At 38.9% G+C, this 17554-nt stretch overlaps 1 protein-coding gene across 3 annotated transcripts in view; it reads left to right on the forward strand.

The window, feature by feature from the left end:
- F5 (coagulation factor V) overlaps positions 1 to 17554 on the forward strand; it is a gene marked incomplete at its 3' end in the record, with an annotated part of 85606 nt that overhangs the window by 22585 nt on the left and 45467 nt on the right. For all 3 annotated transcript variants that reach the window (XM_079914456.1, XM_079914457.1, XM_079914458.1), the window contains exons 4-7: positions 10413 to 10625; positions 12108 to 12251; positions 14881 to 15102; positions 16620 to 16785. In XM_079914456.1, coding sequence (XP_079770582.1) covers positions 10413 to 10625; positions 12108 to 12251; positions 14881 to 15102; positions 16620 to 16785 — 745 coding nt within the window. The remainder of the gene's footprint in view (positions 1 to 10412; positions 10626 to 12107; positions 12252 to 14880; positions 15103 to 16619; positions 16786 to 17554) is intronic.

Below are 17554 nucleotides of genomic sequence, written 5' to 3' on the forward strand. Positions count from 1 at the left end.
GAAGTTTTTGACTATAATCTCTTCAAATATTTTCTCAGGTCCTTTCTCTCTCTCTTCTCCTTCTGGGACCCCTATAATGCGAATGTTGTTGCACTTAATGTTGTCCCAGAAGTCTCTTAGGCTGTCTCCATTTCTTTTCATTCTTTTTTCTTTATTCTTTTCCACAGCAGTGAATCCCACCATTCTGTCTTCCAGGTCACTTATCCATTCTTCTGCCTCAGTTATTCTGCTATTGATTCCTTCTAGTGTAGTTTTCATTTCAATTATTTTATTGTTCATCTCTGTTTGTTTGTTCTTTAATTCTTCTTGGTATTTGTTAAACATTTCTTGCATCTTCTTGATCTTTGCCTCCATTCTTTTTCCAAGGTCCTGGATCATCTTCACTATCATTATTCTGAATTCTTTTTCTGGAAGGTTGCCTATCTCCACTTCAGTTGGTTGTTTTTCTGGGGTTTTATCTTGTTCCTTCATCTGGTACATAGCCCTCTGCCTTTTTATCTTGTCTGTCTTTCTGTGAATGTGGTTTTTGTTCCACAGGCTGCAGGATTGTAGTTCTTCTTGCCTCTTCTGTCTCTTTATCTTATGTTTAACTAACATGTGAATGTGAAATTCCCAGTAATTTACTCTGGTCAATGAGGTAGATATTAAAAACCACTATATGTTTAAATAAACCTGGATATGTAACACCATTTAAAATTAAATTTGATATAGTTGGATAATTGGTTACACTGCTATATCTAGCATGTGTTAGAGCCTCTTACATGATTCTTAGAAAATTATATTGGTTGCTCTCATTACAGTTGAACAATGCGTTCTGATTATGGCTTCTCCATTGAAGTGGCCCTAGAAGAAATCTAGAAGTGAAATCCATGACAACCAGTGCACCAGCATGTAATCTACTATTAACTGGGCTGTGAGCCCCTCAGGGTCTCAGGCTGTCTTCCTTACATTTGTGCCCTGGCACCTAGCCCAGAGTCTGGAACATAGATGATGATGATGACAATCATTACTGAACTAAACTGAGGGACTGAGGACTAGATTGGAAAGTAAAGACCATGTGTTATTTTCCACCTGCTCTGAAATGTATTAATTTTCCTGGTGATTGTGAGCAGTTACCTGATCTTACTACCAGTTCTTACCCCCTTTAGAATAGATTCAGTCTTTCTCACGTGTATTAAGAGAAATTAAGAACACAAGATAAATCATATCAGAAGTATGAAGTTCATTTCTTCATAAATGAAAGAGGTTATGTTAATTTAAAAATGGCTTGGGGGGCTTCCCTGGTGGCGTAGTGGTTGAGTCCGCCTGCCGATGCAGGGGACACGGGTTCGTGCCCCGGTCCGGGAAGATCCCACATGCTGCAGAGCGGCTGGGCCCGTAAGCCATGGCCGCTGAACCTGTGGAGCCTGTGCTCCGCAACGGGAGAGGCCACAGCAGTGAGAGGCCCGTGTACCACCAAAAAAAATAAAATAAAATAAAAATAAATAAATAAGTAAGTAAGTAAGTAAATAAAAATGGCTTGGAAAGGAAATAGCCAAAATACTAAAGTATATCAGCACAGGTTGCCATAGCATTGGTTAGGTGCCAGACGTTTTACATATATTTTTCAGTCCTCAGAACCCATCAAAATGATAATATTGTTGCTAGAAAATGATTATATTATCTTAAGTTATGAATGAGAAAATTGAGGCTGAAAGGGAGTTTAAGAAATTTTCCCAAATTCACACAGTTAGCAGGTGGTACAACCAAGAAATTTCAATTCTTGCCCGCAAACTCATGTACTTTCTCCCACAGTCTAGCAGAAGAAAGTATCATTAATCATACAACTTCATAAATATTTTAATTATAGTATCATCACAATTCTTAATTAAATATTTGTGAAATTATATGATATATATCAGAGATCAGGGAATGAGTAAACTGACCTATAGGATATGTTTATCCAGAGAAAGAGGAAGAACTTCAAAAGTTCTCTCTCACCCTACAAAGAATATCACATTTTGTCCTTTTGAGAGCTTATGAATGCCATTTGCTACTATAGGAATTTCCTATAGTAGAATCACAGTTGGAACAGTGGAAGTATTATGTCCAGAAACATCATTTTTTAACTTCATGAGATCACAAAGCATGAAGCATTGAATAAGGGTCATCATGCTTGATTCAACATAGCTTTAGTCAACAACTTGCCATGAGAATTTCAGTCAACAGACAAGGTTTAACCTGAGAGGGCAGATCTCCTTATCAGTCCTGTTTGTGCTTTGCTACCAAAGCTATTTTGCAACTTTCCAGTGATAATTCATTATGTTTATTAGCAGAGACTCTTCCTCATAAACTCTTTTTTCTTTTTGACTTAGACTGGAATAATATTATTATTCACAGGAAGTTATTTCAGCTTTTAACATTTCTCAGCTCCTGATAATTTTAACACTCAAATCCTTTTTATCAATGGAGTGAAAGTTCAGCCTATTAAATATTGGTTATCAGTGTCAAAAGGATATCTTTTGCGGGGGAAAAAAAGATACAACAAAGTCCCGTGTTAAGCTTTTCACTAGCACAAGGGTCACAAACTTAGATGCCTACAGAAGCTAGGAGGGTAATTCAATGAAAAACTTAGTCCAGTAGGGACTGGTGATCAGATAGTTAGTGTCCTATCTGACGGGGGCAGCCAAAACTCAGATCCAGCCAAATTCTCTGCAGGAATTTGATCCAGTGTCACCAGATCTCCAGGTTTTTATTTGTTGTTGTTGTTATTCTTTAAGAGAAACCAGCAACCTGATTCTTATATAATATCTCCATATTGTTAATGTTGGCATTTAATATGTTTTAATGCCATGCAATTCTAACAAACATACACATAAGTTTAGACTTTATGACCTTGCTTCTAGACCATAGGACCTTAAATCTTAAGAGTTCAATAAACATTCATTGAGCACCTTCTCCATGCTAGGTACTGTGAAAGGCACCAGAGATACTAAGACAAATACAATCCAGCACCTGTCTTTGAGTCACTCATATTCTAGTGACAGAAATGTGCATGGTACAAATAATTATTATCTAGTAGGAAGAAATAAAATTAATCATATAATCTCACATATATCAATACTTAATTATAAATTGTGGTGAGTGCTGTAAAAGAAAAAAAAAACCAGCACAATCATAGATGAGGGAAGAAGTAAGCTTACACCTGACATCTGAAGGATGAGCACACATTTATCCAAAGGAAGAAAAGGAGGAAGAACACTCTAGGCAGAGGGGATAATATCTACAAAGACCCTGAGCTAGGATGTAACTTGGCACTTCTGGGAAACTAAAAGGATACCCAAGTGTGAATGATACATAGTAAACAAGGGGAAAAGTCACACACGTCGAGAATGGAGAGAGAAGTAGGGGTAGGTCATAAATGGACCTGTGGTCAATGTTAAGGATTTTGAGAAATAAGAGGCCATTGTCAGGATTTTAAGCAGGAAAATGGCAAAGTAAGGTATGGGGTTTTAAGGGATCATTCTGTCTACAGGCTGGGAAATAGATTATGAGGGTCCTCTTATGCCAGAATCCCAGTGACCAGTTAACAGACTAATTCTGGAGTCTAGGCTTGTCCTAGAGTGATGCCTATAGAGATACAGAGAAGAGTGCAAACTTGGAATATATTTTAGACATAGTAAATTGCTGTGGAGTACAAAATATGCATGACATAGAGATACAAATGGAGATGATACTGGATAGGTAGATTGGGCAAACTCATGAATAACTTCAGCTGCCATAGTAACAAACTTAGTCTTTATCCTGTGGGTGAGACAAAAGTTTGATGGAATGAGTTGACACAGTTGGATTTGTGTTGACCTAATAGTAACCTGATTCAGTCTCCTGTCTTCAGTAAAGACTTTATGGTCCATCCATAACTAGTCTTTTTTTCCCCTATGCTCTAAGCTTAATCATCTACAAAAATTGGCAGCTTCTGAGGGTATTAAAGTCCATCTTTGTTTCCTATCTCTAAAGCAAATGAAATCATGACTACAATATTACTTCAAGTTTGGTTGTATTCTCTTCCATACACAGAATGGTGTCCTATGGAGAACATGTCAGTGAATCTAGATGTACATATTCAAATCTTCTATCTTATGACTTCCATACTCAGAACCTCATGTGGTACAGCAATGCATGTTGCTGCAGCCTAAACGCCCCATTGCTGATGGATGCATATTCCTCGTTTCCCACTCCCATCTGGAGAGCCCAAATGTATGCTGATGCCATGCAAATTCACATGAGTGTTTCTGAGTGGAATAGATTTTCCTGATGATGTGCAATTAGACAAGGGTAGCTGACACTACTACAGCATAAACTATTTCTTATAGAAATTCAGCATCTCAGAGTCTGGCTTTTGGACATGAGGGACCATATTTACCCTTTTGCTTAACAATTAGACAGGCAGACAAAATAACATGAAACAGTTTTCAGACATTGAACAATAGACAATGCAAGAGAATGATCAATGAGGGAATAACAACAAATGAGGTGAGCCCTCTGCCTGGAGAGAGTTTCCAGGGCACAGCACAATGAGGGTGAATCCAAGCAGAGCCCAGCAGTCTCTTTGAGTTGAAGAAATAGAGTTTAGATTCTGGGTAGCCCATAGTATCTGGAACCTGTGATTTGTAGGGCAGAGTCCTAGAGAGAATGGTACAGCTACAGAGAAAGAGCTCTTGTGAATTCAGTGAGAGGTCCTGTCAAGTCTTCAACTAAGTACTAATATGCACATGTATGTGAGGAAAGTATTAATGGTAAGGTAAATACCACCAAAAAGAAACAGACAGAACAATCCCTAGACCACACACAGGGTCAGGAATAGTGTATGTTCCCACCATCAAAAGTGGAAAGACCTCCTAATAAATGGGTACTGGGTAGAATCACCAGAAGGAACAGAAGTTGGACAAAATTAGTCTAGACTATAGGCCGCTCAGGAGATGACAAAGCTTTAAAAATAAGACTTGAATGTATAAAATTGATTCCAAGTGTCTGAACTATGTGTCAGCATAAAATCCAATACTTGTTACAAGAATGCAACAAAATCCCAAAACCAACATGTAAAACTCACAATGTTAATAAAAATTAATGTGTTCAAAAAATCAGGATAATCATTACCCGTAATCAAGAAAAAAATCAATCAATAAAAACAGATCCAGAAAAAGAACATACACACACTACTATACATAAGATAGATTACCAACAAGGACCTACTGTATAGCACAGGGAATTCTACTCAATATTCTGGGATAACCTGTATGAGAAAAGAATCTAAAAAAGAATGAATATATGTATATGTATAACTGAATCACTCTGCTGCACACCTGAAACTAACACAACATTGTGAATCAACTACATTAAAATAAAATTTAAATTTAAAAAAAGAAATGATAGTACTAGCAAGCAAAGACATTAAGATAGCCCTTATACATATTCTCCATATGTTCTAGAAGGTAGAGAAGAGTATGAGCATGATGAGGAGAGAGATGGAATGTTAAAAAAAACAAAACATAAATGGAACCTCTATAGATAAATACAATAGCTGAAATGGTAAGTACACTGGATGAGATTAACAGCACATTAGACACTGGAGAAGAAGTATTGGAGAACATTAATACATAATGATAGAAACTATCCAAAATAAAACATGCAAATAAAATGACTGAACAAAATGAACAGAGCTTCAGTGAACTATGGGACAATATCAAGTGATCTGACATATGTGTACAGTAAACCCTTAAACAATGTGGGGACTGGGGCACCAACCCTCCACACAGTCGAAAATCCATATGTAACTTTAGTCTGTCCTCTATATCTGTGGTTCTGCATCTGCAGATTCAACCAACCATGGATGGTGTAGTACGTATTTGTTGAAAAAAAAAACACGTGTAAGTGTACCTGCACAGTTTAAACCATGTTGTTCAAGGGTAAACTGTAATTAGAATCCTAGAAAAGGAAGGGACAGAAAAAAATATTCAAAGAAATAGTGGCTGAAAACTTTCAAACTGTGATGAAAACTATAAACCTACAAAGTTAGGAGGCTTGACAAAACCAAGAAGAAGAAACGTGAATAAAAGCACACCAAGGCACATCATAATCAAATTGCTGAAAACCAGTGATGAAGAGAAAATGTTAAAAACAGTCAGAGGAAACAAGTCATAGAGAGGGGGCTTCCCTGGTGGCTCAGTTGTTAAGAATCCGCCTGCCAATGCAGGGGACATGGATTCGAGCCCTGGTCCGGGAAGATCCCACATGCCATGGAGCAGCTAAGCCCGTGTGCCACAACTACTGAGCCTGCGCTCTACAGCCCATGAGCCACAACTACTGGAGCCCATGCTCCGCAACAAAAGGCGCCACTGCAACGAGAAGCCCGTGCACTGCAACGAAGAGTAGCCCCTGCTCATCACAACTAGAGAAAGCCTACGTGCAGCAATGAAGACCCAATGCAGCTAAAAAATAAATTTAATTAATTAATTAATTTTAAAATAAAGTCACAGAGGAAAAAAATAGAATGATAGCAGATATCATTAGAAACAATGCGAGCCAGAAGATAGTTAGGGACATCTTTAAAGTACTGGGTGTGGGGGGATGGGGACAATCTGTCCACTTGACATTCTACACCAAGGAAAAATATCCTTTTAAAATGAAGGCAAAATAAAGACTGTTTTAGACATACAAAGCAGGAACAATTTCTCATTAGCAGACCAGGAAAAATAAATGTTAAAGGAAGTACTTTAGGCAGAAAAAGATTATATCAGAGAGATATTTGGGGCCACAAGAAGGGATAAAAATTCCAGAAATGGGTAAGTATGGAGTAATTTTTCTTCATTTTTAATCTCTGAAAAAGATAGCTGATTATCTAAACTGGAAAGCAAAAAATAATGACAGTTTATTATGGGGTATATTATACATGTAGAAGTGAAATGGATGACAACCATAGCACAAAGGCTGGGAGGGGGAAGATGGAAATATACTACTGCAAGTTTCTTATAATATAAGTAAAATGGTATAAGATCATTTGAAGGTAGACTATGATAAGTTAAAGTTGTATTTTGTAAGCTGAAGGGCATCGCCAATAAAACAAAGCAAAGCTAATAAACCAATAGTGGAGATAAAAGGAAACATAAAAAATACTCAATTAATCCAAAAGAAAGTAGGAAAGAAAAGAAAATAATGGATAAAAGCCAGATGCACAAATAGAAAACAATAGCAGAATGGTAGATTTAAACCCAACCATATTAGTAATTATATTAAAAGCAAATGGGAAGAACACGACAACTAAGAGATTTTAAGATTGAATAAAAAGCAACACCCAACTTTAAGGTGAACTCAAGAAATCCACTTTAAAGACAAAGATAAAAAGTAAAGGATTGGGGCTTCACTGGTGGCGCAGTGGTTGAGAGTCCACCTGCCGATGCAGGGGACGCGGGTTCGTGCCCCGGTCCAGGAAGATCCCATGTGCTGCGGAGCGGCTGGGCCCATGAGCCATGGCCGTTGAGCCTGCGCGTCCGGGGCCTGTGCTCCGCAATGGGAGAGGCCACAACAGTGAGACGGCTGCGTACCGCAAAAAAAAAAAAAAAAAAAGGATTGAAGGTATACCATACTAACTATAATCAAACACAATGGATGTGTCATTCCATTTATATGACAATGTAGGAAAGTAAAGCATAGTGACAGAAAGTAAATCAGCGGTTGCATGTGTCCAGAGAATAGGGGAAGGTATGGCTACAAATGGCACATGGAAACTTTTTGGAGTGATGGAAATCTTCTGTACCTCGATAGTGATGGTAGCTATAGAACTGTACTTATTTGTCAAAATTCAGCAAATATTGTACTTAAAATTGGTGAATTGTATTGTTTGTAATTTATACCTTAATAAAGATGATGAAAGGAAGGGGGATGGAGTGAGAGAAAGAAGTGGGGAGGAATAAAGAGGAGAAGAAAAGGAACAGGGAGGAGGGAAGGGAAGAAAAGAAACTAACCATTTGTTTTCAAAAACTACAGTCACTTCAGTAAGAGTGGTTTCCACTGGCCCTTTACTCCATTATGTAAAACATTTTAGCCCTTTTTTCTGATCCTTATTTTCTACCCACATCTACAGTCTGATGGTCTTACCTTCCACCTCAAGAAACTTATTGACTGTTGTACTAAACAAAGATAACTGTATCCTAAAGAGAAATTCTGGCACCAGCGATGTGAAACTTTCACCTGATTAAATGAGGAATGCCTCAGAAGAAACTGCCCTTCCCTCTTGCTATCTATGACAACTAACTCTGCCCTTCCTGACCTCACTTGCTCCATCTCTCGCCACATCTTCTCTTTGTTGTTGAAAGCCCCACCCAACCCTCTGCACTGCTTTTACTCTTCAGCATCACAGTTCCCTTTCTTCAATAAGGAAGACCATTTCTATATCCTCCCCCGTCTCCCACCAGTAGGGAAAGTTGAATACACATGCAAGTGTTACTAGTGGGCCTTTGGGTACACAGAGGACCAAAGTAAGGCATGTAAACTTCAGACGGTAGATATATTTTATACAAGGACAATTAGACTGCATATAGGATAGACTCTAAGACTCTGGGGAAAGAGTTGGGATAATCAGATGGTGGAGATGTGATAAACTGATAAAACAGGGCTAAGGGTGGCATCAATTGGAAAGAAGACATGAAATGCAGAGCAAAACAATATATAAACAGATCTGAGTGTTCTTATAACCACTTAAACCCATGCTAACAGGCGATTAAGTATAAGATATCTTACCTACAGACTGGGAGAAAATATTTGCAAATGATGTGGCCAACAAGGACTTAATCTCCAAAATGGGCAAACAGCTCATACAACTCAATAACGGTAACAACAAGAACAAAAAACCAAACAACCCAATCAAAAAATGGACAGAAGACCTGAATAGACACTTCTATTCCAAAGAAGACATACAAGATGGTCAATAGGCACATGAAAAGATGCTCAAAATTGCTAGTTATTAGAGAAATGCAAATCAAAACTACAATGAGATATCACCTCACACCAGTCAGAATGGCATCATTTAAAAGCCTACAAATAACAAATGCTGGAGAGGGTGTGGAGAAAAGGGAACCCTCCTACACTGTTGGTGGGAACATAAATTGGTGCAGCCACTATGGAAACAGAATGGAGGTTCCTCAAAAAACTAAAAATAGGGCTTCCCTGGTGGCGCAGTGGTTGGGAGTCCACCTGCCGATGCAGGGGACCCGGGTTCATGCCCCGGTCCGGGAAGATCCCACATGCCGCGGAGTGGCTGGGCCCGTGAGCCATGGCCACTGAGCCTGCGTGTCCGGAGCCTGTGCTCCGCAGCAGGAGAGGCCACAGCAGTGAGAGGCAAAAATAGAGTCGCCATATGATCCAGCAATCCCACTCCTCGGCATATATCTGGACAAAATTCTAATCTGAAAAGATACACACAACCCCAATGTTCATACCAGCACTATTTACAATAGCCAAGACATGGAAGCAACCTAAATGTCCATTGACAGATGAATGGATAAAGAAGATGCGGTATATATATACAATGGAATACTACTCAGCCATAAAAAGGATGAAATAATACCATTTGCAGCAACATGGATGGACCTAGAGATTATCATACTAAGTGAAGTCAGACAGAAAAAGACAAATATCATATGATATCACTTACATGTGGAATTTGAAATATGATACAAATGAACTTATTTACAAAACAGAAACTGACTCACAGACATAGAAAGCAAACTTATGGTTACCAAAGGGGAAAGGGGATAGAAGAGGGATAAATTAGGTGTTTGGGATTAGCAGATACAAACTGCTATATATAAAATAGATAAGCAACAAGCTCCTACTGTATAGCACAGGGAACTATATTCAATATCCTGTAATAAATGATAATGGAAAATAATATATAAAAGAAGATACAGATATAGCTATATAATTGAATCACTTTGCTGTATATCAGAAACTAACACAACACTGTAAATCAACTGTACTTCAATAAAAAAATTTAAAAATTAAAAAAAAAGTCTTGTCATACATCACAGAGAAGATTTAACCCATCTTATTCTGAGATGATTTTCTGGTCAAAGGTGATTCACTTATCTGATTATATTTAAATAATAATTATTTAGATACTCTGGAAACTTAGCTTGCTAAATTTTAAATAATGTACTAGTAACATTTCTTGTTCACTTCAGATCACCATGGATTAAAGCCTTTATAATTACATAGACATAGAAGTGGATATATGTGAATCTTTCCAAATAATGAAGGCTTTCTATAGAAAGGCATATATATCTTCATAGAGAACTTATGTTCCCCCAGACTTGAGAGTGATGAAAAAGTTGTTCTCAGAAACTATCCAGATGTTTTCACAGCTTTTACGTCTCCAGGTGCTTCTTACCCTGACCACACATTCCCTGTGGAGAGGATGGATGATTCTGTAGCTCCGGGTCAAGAATATACCTATGAGTGGAATATCAGTGAGGACAGTGGGCCCACCCACGATGACCCTCCATGCCTCACGTATATCTATTACTCCTATGAAAATCTGGTACACGACTTCAACTCTGGACTGATTGGACCTCTGCTTATTTGTAAGAAAGGTAAAAAAAAAAAAATCAAAAGAGCAAAGATGTTGGATTGGTAAAGATACTATAATGGAATGAGGCTTGGGAGTGTCTTGGTATCTTTTCGTAAATCAAGCAGAGAAGGGTGCAGAAATCAGATCATCATTTGACACTGATATTTGAGGATTTGCAATCTTCCTCTGTTTCTTAAACCCCTCCTTCATCTCGGTCCTGGGAGTCTCTCCCAAGTAAATCTCTGTCTGAGAGTATGTTCTGCTGCCATGCCCATATGATCCGTAACATTTACCTCAAGGCCAAGTCTTTTTGAAAGTATACAGCAGTCCGTACTCTGCTGAGAGTACTTGGAAAGAACTTTGAGTAATAGATCTGAGGTTTGGGTTGGTAATTTGGTCTATAAATACACAAAACTCCAGGTTCCTTTCTTGTAAACAAGCTGAACACTTTGAGTGGTAGGTTTCAAACACACTCAACTGACTTTATGAGAAATTTCATTGGCTGGGATTCTTAGGAGCAAGCTTGGACTTTTATTTTACCCCAAACAAATTCATCCCATCTTTCATTAAAACAAACAACCACAACAAACTGCACTGTGGGAGATAATGTGATGGATTCACCATCTGTCTATACATACACGCATACCATACCTACATACATTCCTAATTCATTTATTCACTATACAAATACATATTTTCATTGCCTGGTATAGAAGATACTGTGATGACACCGAAAAAATTTTAAACTTATAAAAGTCTCTTCTTTCATTTTACTATCAGGTGCATTTTTTATTCATGAGAGTGGATTAATCTTGACCCTCTCAACCAATTCTCTAGCGTCCCATTACACGTACTAGCAAGATGGCTATATTAAACTTGGAGTGTGATGCGTTGACCAAATGAGCTACAGTACCTATGCATTAACTTATTTTCTTTAATATAAATTTCTTTATTTCTCTTTGGCTGTGTTGGGTCTTTGTTGCTGTGCACAGACTTTTTCTACTTGGCGGCGAGCGGGGGCTACACTTCATTGTGGTGCGCAGGCTCTAGAGTGCAGGCTCAGTAGTTGTGGTGCATGGGCTTAGTAGCTCCACGACATGTGGGATCTTCCCAGACCAGGGCTCGAACCCATGTCCCCTGCATCAGCAGGTGGATTCTTAATCACTGCACCACCAGGTAAGTCCCTGCATTGACTTACTGACACTGGAAGAAATGGATACTTTTACTAAAGCCTTGACAGTCACCACATGTTTTCTCTCTGTGCCAGATCAAATTTACTTTTAAAGCCCCATTCCTCAAGGCTATCAGGTGCCAGAAAGAAACAAGGTGGCACCAGGATTTTAATAAGCCTTCAATCATTATTACTTGACAGATGCTATCTTTATAAGAACACTTCACAGTTGACATCATTATGATTGGCTGCTTATCTTAAACTCTGTTATCTAGGAATAGCTAACGAGAGCCTTCTATCTGGGATGCTATTAAAAGTATGTCTTTTTCACAGGCACCCTAACTGAGGATGGGATACAGAAGATGTTTGACAAGCAACATGTACTGATGTTTGCTGTGTTTGATGAAAGTAAAAGCTGGAACCAGACATCATCCCTAATGTACACAGTCAATGGCTATGTGAATGGGACAATGCCAGGTAACACATGGGCTGTGTACTATCCAAAAATAGTTGAAGCACTGATCCCATTGTTTTCCTAAAGGCACTAGGGTAGTTGACCATACTCACTATCTTTTAACTCCTAATCTGAAAGGTAATGTAATCTAATTCAGTGGTTCTCAAGATTTAATCTTTTTTTTTTTTGCTTTTTTTAACTAACAAGTACAACAGACAAATTAGAAGCTACCTAAGAGAAGGAGTGTGCAGTCTTATTACATGTAGTGCTCCGAGCAGGTTTCATCTTGGCCTACATCTCCAGGAAGACATCCAGGATATCAGCTTAGTCTCCTTCAGTGAGTTGTGTGGTCCCTGCTGCATGGTGACCATGTTTTCTTCCAGAGAGGAAGCCCTACAAAACAGAGTTCAAGGCCAGTCCTCAGCAGGAAGGGTCAGCAGGAAGAATGCAATGAAGACACTTACAGTGAAGATGAACAGGAGATTAGGAGAAATATCCAACATACAAAAATACTACTAGCATTTCAAAACATGGTAGATGAGTAATATTCAGTGGCATATGGGATGTTTTTCTCTTTTTATTTACATGTAGACTCTTGTGAAAAAGCAAAATCATAACAATTGTTAAGAGAAAAAAAAAACTGATCCCCACCTAAACCACTTCTACTTCTCTCTGATAGAAATGACCTAGAACCAAAGATCCTGTGGGGGAAAAATGGGAAAAATGAAATATTACTTTATTAAATAAACTATGCTTCAAAACACTAAGTTTCTCAGAGGCTGCTTTCTATATCTGAAAATCACAAATGGCTTCTCTTACTAAAAATAAAACTTGTGAAGAGTTGAGGTCTGGACATTGCTTTTAAATTGTATTCCATTTCATTTGATTCTATCTTCCCACCCAGGTCATTACAAATATAATAAGATGACCCTGGGTTTTGTTTTTGGTTTTTTTTTCTTTTTTTTTACGTTACGCGGGTCTCTCACTGTTGTGGCCTCTCCCGTTGCGGAGCACAGGCTGTGGATGCGCAGGCTCAGCGGCCATGGCTCACGGGCCCAGCCGCTCCCGCGGCATGTGGGATCCTCCCGGACCGGGGCACGAACCCGTGTCCCCTGCATCGGCAGGCGGACTCTCAACCACTGCGCCACCAGGGAAGCGTGACCCTGGGTTTTGATTCAGAGTTTAAAAACTTAGTTAACTGAGTCAGCACATCTGAGTTCACACCTTGCTCACTTCTCTACCTTAGTGTGGCTTTTAGCAGTTAGTTGTCTCAACGTGCTTTCGTAAAAAAATGGGTTAATCATCTATCCTGGTGCACAGGGTGTTTAAGAAGTTTTTTACAGATAACATAGCATGTTAGCTACTATGGGCCTTAGAGGGGAGTGGTCAAAAGAGAAATTGTATCTGTGTCCTGGCAAAGTAAATCATCCGTCTAAATATAGAGAAGGAGAAGCCAAAATAACCCATATGAAAAAATAAAAATTAATAACTCTATCAGGGCATAGAATTTATGAATTTATAGTTGAAAAAGACAGAGTAGCTGGGGTCGAAAGTAGCTGGTAGTAGAAACTGAGAAAAGTTAATGCTTGTAAAACTGCCTTATGGGGCAGTATAAATTGAATAAATATGATAAACGCTAATACAGATGTATGAAATGCTCAACCCAATCTATGCATTGATTGGAGGCAGACAAATTCTTCCACCAAAGCCTCCTACCTTCCAGCTTCTTGTTCTCACCTGTGATACTAGGAATTGGTCTTGTTACAATGGTCTGAACAAGACAAGCCCTTAGCCCCTCTTTGGGTAAGGGACTGATTCATGGCCCCACAGTCTAGTATCAAGTGATTATAGATCTGAAATTTAAAACCCAAGCCAAGGATAGAAGCCAGAGGTTGGAATCTCCCATAGAGTGAATCAGCATTTTCTGAGTCACTGTGGGAGCAAGAAGGAGCCAGACAGCTTTTGTACTCAGTTCTCATTACTCCATCCATGAAACGCTCCCAGTGACCCAGTATACTGAGGATTTGTCCACTGCATTTTAAGGAGATCCTATAACCCACACAGTAATTCACTGCCTTGTCATTAAAAAAATCAACCAGTGGGCAAAGAAACAGTATAAAATCCTTAAAGCATCTTCACATCTTCTTCCTGTTAGGATCAAGCCCTTTTAGGATTAGAGGTTTAGGCCCTTAAACTCAGCCCTGTTGGAGGTTCTGGCAACTCCCTCCAGCTGAGTCCAGATTGGTACTAGAGTGACCAACTACTCAGGCCTGCCCAGGACTTTCTCAGTTCTAACACTGAAAATCCTGCCTCCTGGGAAACCCCTCAGTCCTCAGTAAACCAGGATGGTTGGTCACCTACTTTCTTCTCTCCTTGGCCTTAGCAATCCCTGTGTTTCTAAACAAATGTCCCCCCTCTCTGGGCTCTATAATACCACTTATTGCAAGGAGTTGTGACTGCTTGTTTGCCCACCACTTGGATGTCTGCTTTTCTAGGGCAGGAATGAAAATGGGAGTGTCTGTACCCCCAGAACCTTGCACAATGCTTGATGCAAAGCAGGTGCTCGATACGTACCTGGTGAGTGAATTTGTTATCACAGACTGCTGACTGACTGTTTTGGCCCCCATCTCTCTCTCTCTCTCTCTCCCTCAGATATAACAGTTTGTGCCCATGACCACATCAGTTGGCATCTGATTGGAATGAGCTCTGGGCCAGAACTGTTCTCCATTCATTTCAACGGCCATGTCCTGGAGCAGAGCCATCATAAGATCTCAGCCATCACTCTCGTCAGTGCTACGTCCACAACTGCAAACATGACCATGAGCCTAGAGGGAAAGTGGATCATATCTTCGCTCATCCCGAAACATTTTCAAGGCAAGAAATTCTTTCAACAGTCTTGCTTACAAATGTAGGATCCTTTCGTCCTAGGCACTAAATCCCTCATTTTCCTTTGCTCTTGCAAGCCACCCACACTCCAACCATACATTCCTTAGTCCTTGAGAACAGAATATAGATACTTTGCTCTTAGACTTATAGCTCGTTAGTTGGGGATGGAGGAAGTAGAGAAATTGACAAAGACTTTTTAAAGTGATGCAAAAGCTGAAGAGGTCTCTACTTCCTTAAAAGGAGAAAGGAGGAAGGAAACAAAAACATACATAGAGATATTTTTTCTTGGGCTACTTAATATGCAGCTAAAGGAAAAGAACTAGGTATTGGAACTGGTCAAACTTCTGTAAATTTATAGAAGCACCAAGTCACAGAAAGTGTAAAAGTTTTAACATGAAAAAATTGTCTTTCGTAACAAGATGAGCACAGAGCCTGACCCAAAGAGGAACTCAGTGGATGTGTGTTGAATAGAAAAAACACAGTATCTAACCAGCTGAGGGGTGAGCTTTAAAGAACATCAGTGAATTCTAGTGGGGGAAAAAATCAGCCTAGGTTGTTATATGGTATCAGGTAAACAAAATAACTAACGGTCTATTACACACTGTTGCTTTAAAACAGTTAGGAGGAGGGTTCCTGTAAATATAAGTAAATATCACTATAGGAAATCGTTGTGTTACCAAAATAATGTGTATAAAAGCAAGAAATAGGGCCTCCCTGGTGGCGCAGTGGTTGAGAGTCCGCCTGCCAATGCAGGGGACACAGGTTCGTGCCCCAGTCCGGGAAGATCCCACATGCCGTGGAGCAGCTGGGCCCGTGAGCCATGGCCGCTGAGCCTACGTGTCCAGAGCCTGTGCTCCGCAACAGGAAAGGCCACAACAGTGAGAGGCCTGTGTACCGCAAAAATAAATAAATAAATAATAAAAAAGCAAGAAATATAAAAAAGAGACACTTTATGGGATCATTTCATTTTTTGTTCACACTAAGCAGTCAAAATTATATTTGAAGTAATGAAATTGTCACAATATCCCTGGAAGATAGAGCCCCAAATACTAATGAAACAACAGCAAAACTAACATTATTGAAGTTAAGTGCTTTCTGTATTATCTTATTTAATTTTTAAGAACAATTTCATACAGTACATACTAGTAATATCTTCATTTTACAAATAAAAGGAAGAGGTTATAGGAAATATGAGAAATCGACATGACCTAAGTCATAAGGTTTTAAGGATCTGGAAATTTCAAGAAATTTTCCTCCCTGGTAAGAAACAAAGGATAGCTTTCCAAGTTATTCCCCTAATTCATCCTCTCTTTCCCTTGCTTTTTTATTCTTGGTCCTTCTGCAGTGTATTAAAAGAGCTTCAAACCAAAATGTTCAAAAGTTGCCTGAGCGTTACTTTCACTGTTATTATTGAAAACTTCCACAAATTTATTTTAAAGATATACATTTTATCAGCCTTAATTTCTTCTCTCAAATTCTTTCATTGTCTTTATGTCCTAACTCAGCTGGGATGCAGGCTTACATAGACATTAAAAACTGTGCAAAGGAAACCAGGAATCCTAAGAAACTAACTCGAGACCAGAGGCGGCACGTTAAGAGATGGGAATACTTCATTGCTGCAGAGGAAGTCATTTGGGACTATGCACCTATAATACCAGCAAACATGGACAAGTGAGTATGGGGGGTTCTTCCTACCGTGCAGATTCCAGACATTTTCCATAGGGTCCTAGATGCATGGGGTGAAAGGTCATGAGTTGACAGCTTTCATGGTAATACATGTATTGGATCTCATTCAGGTTTTCTTTTCCAAAACAATCTGAGATTACTCCAAACTCACCAAGAGAACTCAGAAAAATAATAATAATAGTAGTAGTAACAACAGCAATAATAATAGCAACTACCACTTCTTGAATGCTTCCTTTTGCCAAGCACTGTGTTAAACCTTTCTAAGAGCTTTGCTTTAATGCCACAAGTTAGAAACAGCTTTTATTTATTTTGTAAATTAGGAAATGGGAGAGTGGGATTAAGAAAACTGGAAATTCAAATAGCTCTTAAACACTTGAAAAATACTCAAGCTCACTCACAGTAAGAGAAATATGTAAACTAAACTTCTCTCAAATACTATTTTTCACCTATGAGACTCACAAGTTTAGATGACATAATGTATTGGCAAGGCTGCGGGAAACAAGCTCTATCATGTATTGCTGGTGGAAGAGCGAATTGGAAAAGCCATTCTAGAGGATAATTTGGCAATGTGTATTAAAATTATAAATGCATATATTTTCTGATCCAGCAATCTCACTCTGGGAATTTACTATATAGATATACTTGCTTACAGGTGAAATGGTATGTGTACAGGATGTTCACTGCTGCACTGTTGTAGCAAAAGATTGGAAACAACCCATAATGTCCATCAATAGGAAATTAATAAGTTATGGTA

Source organism: Stenella coeruleoalba (genome assembly GCF_951394435.1).
Source record: "Stenella coeruleoalba genome assembly, chromosome: 1".
Taxonomy (NCBI): domain Eukaryota; kingdom Metazoa; phylum Chordata; class Mammalia; order Artiodactyla; family Delphinidae; genus Stenella; species Stenella coeruleoalba.